The sequence below is a fragment of the Nestor notabilis genome, unplaced genomic scaffold, assembly GCF_000696875.1.
Source record: "Nestor notabilis isolate BGI_N333 unplaced genomic scaffold, ASM69687v1 scaffold16445, whole genome shotgun sequence".
In the NCBI taxonomy this organism is placed as follows: domain Eukaryota; kingdom Metazoa; phylum Chordata; class Aves; order Psittaciformes; family Psittacidae; genus Nestor; species Nestor notabilis.
In genome coordinates this window covers 7178-11729 of record NW_009929036.1, presented here as the reverse complement: position 1 = coordinate 11729, position 4552 = coordinate 7178, and the positions used below count along the sequence as shown (strand labels likewise).

The following is a 4552-nucleotide window of genomic DNA, read 5'->3' as shown; positions in this document are numbered from 1 at the left end:
GGGGAGAGGCTATGGGGGAAATGAGGCTTTCAATCAATACACAGGGTTTCCTCTACAGGCTGGGGTGGGAATACAACATTTGTTTAGAGCAAAGACTTGTACGGCGGCTGCTGCAATCCTGGCCACTGCCTCCAGCTGCCCTGCTCAGCTAGTCCTGGCCTAAAGTGTTAGGAGCAAGGAGGTGACGAGGCAGGGCTGTGCATGTACAGGACAAGTATTCCCCATCCCCACAAACAGTTACAGGGAACAAGGTGTATGATCTGCGACTGCTGGGTTGCAGCCATCCTGGGAAGAGGGCAAGGCTGGCCTTGCAGAGGTGAGTCCATGCGGGTCAGACAGCCCTTACCGAGGCCAGGTTATACAGAGGTTCAGTCCATGTATAGGAGGAATGGATCATCAGCAGCAGCACTGTAACATCCTTGTATCTGTAACAGAGCCTGGTGTGATAGCCCCAGGCTCGATATGCTGCAGAGGATGCAGCTCTGCTGCTCAGGAGATGTCTTGCTTCACTGAGCCCAACCACCATCCCGACAAATAGGAGGGTCCTACCACAACCCCCCAAGAGCCCTGGCAGGTGCTTACCCACACGTGTACCTGAACGCTTTTCCTGACCAAAGCAGGTATTCACAGTTTAGTGCCGCCCCAGGCTGGCCCAGAAAACTGCTTACACTGATTGAATACTAACCAGGCTTCTACTGTACACAAGCAAGGGGGGCAGGTGTGCTCCCAGCACCGCTAGTACGTGTAGCCCTTGCTGTAGTGCTGTGGAGGGAGGCTCCCAAGGTCTGGCAGATACGGGGCGTTCTCATCCAGGTGCGACAGAGGCACCGTGTCCTCCTCGCTGACCTGCCGGTCCAGCTCTGCCTTCAGCGCTGGCCGCTGGCTGTCGGGGAAGGCCAGAGAGAACAAGGCTTCGGGCTCACACACGAACTTGTAGACGTAGCGCTCCCCGGCCACCTGCAGGGAGAGACGGCGGGAGCGCTGCAGGCACCCGGCAGGTTTGCAAAACCTCTGCCTGCTCCAGCACGTGGCCCCGGGACCGGTCCGACTCGTAAAGTTCTCCTGGTGCTGTCCTGCTGCTGCTCTGGGCTCCCCTGGAGCAGCTCCTGGGCAGTGGGATGCTGCCCAGGTAGCAACAGCATCCACGGACCCTGACTGGTCTGTGCTGCGATGTGGTTACACTCACAGCTCTGGATCTGGACGAGACCATCCCTGCCACACAGAACCAGCCCCCAAGCAGCCTTTTGCTCTCCAACTGCAAGTCTAGACTGATTATACATCCTTGCAGCTGCATAAATGCCAACTCTCCTGGCTGCAGGCATATACAGAAAAAGAAAGAAATCCTTATTCCTCTTTGCTTTGTTTCCCATATGTTACCTGAATTCAGCTCCTTTACACCTTCCTCATTTAACTGCTGTAAGGAGAAACTACAGGGAAAGAAAGCTCGGGGTGCATGCCTAGCTCAAGTACATCCTGTACCTGTAAGACTTCCTACCTCAAATACAAGAAGCAACATTAAAGGCATAAAACCTCCATCTGTTTGCAAACTGACCTTCTGCATGATGCCTTTCTCATAGTAGTAGCGAAGGGATCGGCTCAGCTTGTCATAGTTCATGGCTGGACGGTTCTTTTGGATACCCCACAGCCTGGCTACCTGCACAATAAAGCATCCAAGTGCATGAATGTCCATGAACCCAACCCAAGGGCCAAAGAACATTATCCAGCTGACTCCCTTTTGAGGAATGGTACCACGACACAAACACACAATAATGGATTCAAACAGTAATAGTTTAGCAGTTTTTCAACAAGAAGAGCAGAACTCAAACTGAAGAACCCTATATTGTGAGAGTCGTTCTCCTTCCCACTATAGAGCTCATTTGCTGTCAGCAGCTGACTTGCTGCAGGGGCGAGCAAATACCACTGGTAGGCAGGAGCCTTCCCAGCGCAGAGGAAAAGCCACTTGGGAATTTCCAGCCTCAGGAACAGTGGCTGTTTCCCCTGAGCCTGTAGAGAAGCTAAATGGTTTAATGGTTTCACCTCTTCTGGCTCAATGAGCTTGAACTCCATCCCTCTACCCGTCCAGGCAATGAAGTGGGAATTGGTTGGGTCATCTAATAAAGCCACAAGGAATTGCCAGAGCTGGAGAGATCCCCGGCGCTGGTATGGGGGTCCTTCCCGGTACCCTCCGCCTTCCTGCTTGATGTCTCCTGCTGAGAGAACAAAGTGGGTGACGCTCCAAAGGCAGTTGCAAAACACAAAGCACGTTTCACAAGTGGAGTATTTCAGTTCAAGCACAAGAGAGCAGCCAATTCACCAGCAGCTCTGCCAGAGCAGCTCTGGTGAACCTCACAATTAAGCTACTTATGGTAGAAGGCCCTTTTGCTGCTAAAAAAGCTCAAGAAATGGGACCCCCAAAGGCAGGTCTGAACCCCAGCTACCCCCCTGCAGGAGCACAGTGTAACCAGCTGTGCAGCCGGCGGGTAAGTGGCTGGCAAAGATGCTCAATCACCCCATCTGACACCCAAACTCCGGGCTGTTCTTTTCCAACCTTCAAATTTTTCTGGAACAACACAGACGTCATCGGTGAAGGACCTCATCTGCTTGTCATAGCTGCAGCCTGAAAGAGGAACCAACACGGGCAGCTGTAGACAAAGACAGGGTCGTACCAGAGGGCACTGCAATGCAGGGAAAAGACAACAGTCACTGAGGTTCTTACCTAATGTATCTTCTGTATTTGAGTGGCTTGGGTAGCTCTCCACATTTACGTACATGGAAGGACAGCCAGGAACGTCTACAGAGCAAGAAATAAACTCGTGTCATTAAAAAGCACAGGAGCAGAAGGAGCCTGATCTCAGAGGAGGGCAGGTAAGTGCCGCTTTCTTAAGGTCCTCCTGAAGGGTTAGTGGCAGATGGACAACGTTCCATGTGTCAGCCATCCCACCACAACTTCATCACACTTCCAAGCATCAATTCCAGGAGTATTCTGGAACATATTATTCCAGTATACTGGAATCCTATTCAGTAGTACTATCCCATGATGTCCTTCAGAGGAGCCGGGATCAGTCACCATACAGCACTCCCCACAAAACCTTGGACAATGGGCTATGTTTGTGTGGCACCTCTCCTCATTTTGGTGCAAGATCATCACACGCTCTGCTGCTGTTTCCACAAGTGAGAAGGCATTAACGTTTCCCCAGGGGTGCTATGATCATGTTAACGGGGAGCAGCAGCATCTGAGTGTTCCCTGCAGCCAGCGCCTCGCAGCTGTGACTGCAGAAGTCTTCATCTCCCTGGCTTTTTCACGCCTGGTTCTCACAAACAGCTCAGAAAACATAAGGGGAAGAACAGCCTGAGTTTGACAACAAGCAGCGAGTCTTCTCATGGTCTGTGTGCAGCTCCTGAGCACTGCAGGTCATATCTTGTGTTTTCTGAACCTTGGTTTTCTGTTTCAAACCTGGTTTTCATTCACTCCTGAAATGTGAGCTGTAACTGGGATCCTGGGATTTACCTCCCGTTTCCCTCGGACCCCTGCGTACAGCTATTGCTCGCAGCAGCTATTTTGCTGATGTAAGGGCAGAGGCTGCTCCGGGCTGACAGACTGGGTGTTATTACAATCATAAACTACTCTCACAAAAAGCATTCTTCTGGGTTTGCACATTTTCTTCCCCTGTCTGGACAGGAAGACCCAGTGAAAGTGTAATATCAGCATAGCCACAGCGGTGGATTCTGTACCCTCACAGGAGCTTTTGACTTATCTATTCAGTTCTACTAAAGGAAACAGTTCAAAATGCCCATTAAAATCCCAGGAGACCATAAGTAACATTCCCTCTGGAAGAGGGTGGTGTGATGCCAGGGTAGGAAGCCTTTGGACAGCTCTGCTGAAAACATAAGACTTATCCCTTGTGGAAAGTTAAGAGGATCTCCTGATCCGGTGTCCAGAGAGATGTTTCCACAATTTTTTTTTTTTCCCTCGTGCTCAGCCCATTTCCCAGACCACACAAATGCCTGAAGATGCTGTAGTAGCGTTTCAAAGCCATCAGTGGTGGATGCTCAGCCCCACTGATGCCTGGTTCTTCCTACCTGAGTCGTACACGTAGTCCACCTGCTCCTGCTTGATCACCAGAGCTGCTGGGTACCGGCGGCTGCTGCCCATCTGGCTGCCTTGCTCATACTGCAGGTCCTGGTACTCCTGCTTGAGGCCCTGATGAGGGTATGGGAGGCAGGGCTCGGACGTCTGGCGCTGGTAGGCAATAGGGTCTTCCTGGGCTATGCCCTGGGAGGAGGGGAAGGAACGGCACATCTCCACAGGTGGCTGGTACACAGAGCTAGAAGAGGGGAGAGGACATGGGCTGGCTGCTTGCTTGGCCCTCTCATCCTGGCCCTGGTGCAGGGCTGGTTGAGGCACAGGAACTTCCTCAGCCTCAGCCTGTTCCAGGGGCTCTGGGAGCTGCACGTGTGGCGGGGGCAAGGAAGGGATCCCAATGAAAGATGTTTCCAAGGGCAGCTCCACAGCCCATCGTCTGTGGAGCACGAGAGGCTTAGACTTCTATGC

The 4552-nt window shown here is 52.2% G+C and overlaps 1 protein-coding gene across 1 annotated transcript in view; it reads right to left on the bottom strand.

Annotated features, from left to right (window-relative positions):
* Nucleotides 1–602: 602 nt before the first annotated feature.
* ETV4 (ets variant 4) overlaps nucleotides 603–4552 on the bottom strand; it is a gene marked incomplete at its 5' end in the record, with an annotated part of 11027 nt that continues 7077 nt past the window's right edge. Inside the window, 6 exons of the mRNA XM_010014808.1 lie at nucleotides 603–957; nucleotides 1553–1654; nucleotides 2038–2207; nucleotides 2549–2617; nucleotides 2717–2791; nucleotides 4081–4325. Coding sequence (XP_010013110.1) covers nucleotides 736–957; nucleotides 1553–1654; nucleotides 2038–2207; nucleotides 2549–2617; nucleotides 2717–2791; nucleotides 4081–4325 — 883 coding nt within the window. The remainder of the gene's footprint in view (nucleotides 958–1552; nucleotides 1655–2037; nucleotides 2208–2548; nucleotides 2618–2716; nucleotides 2792–4080; nucleotides 4326–4552) is intronic.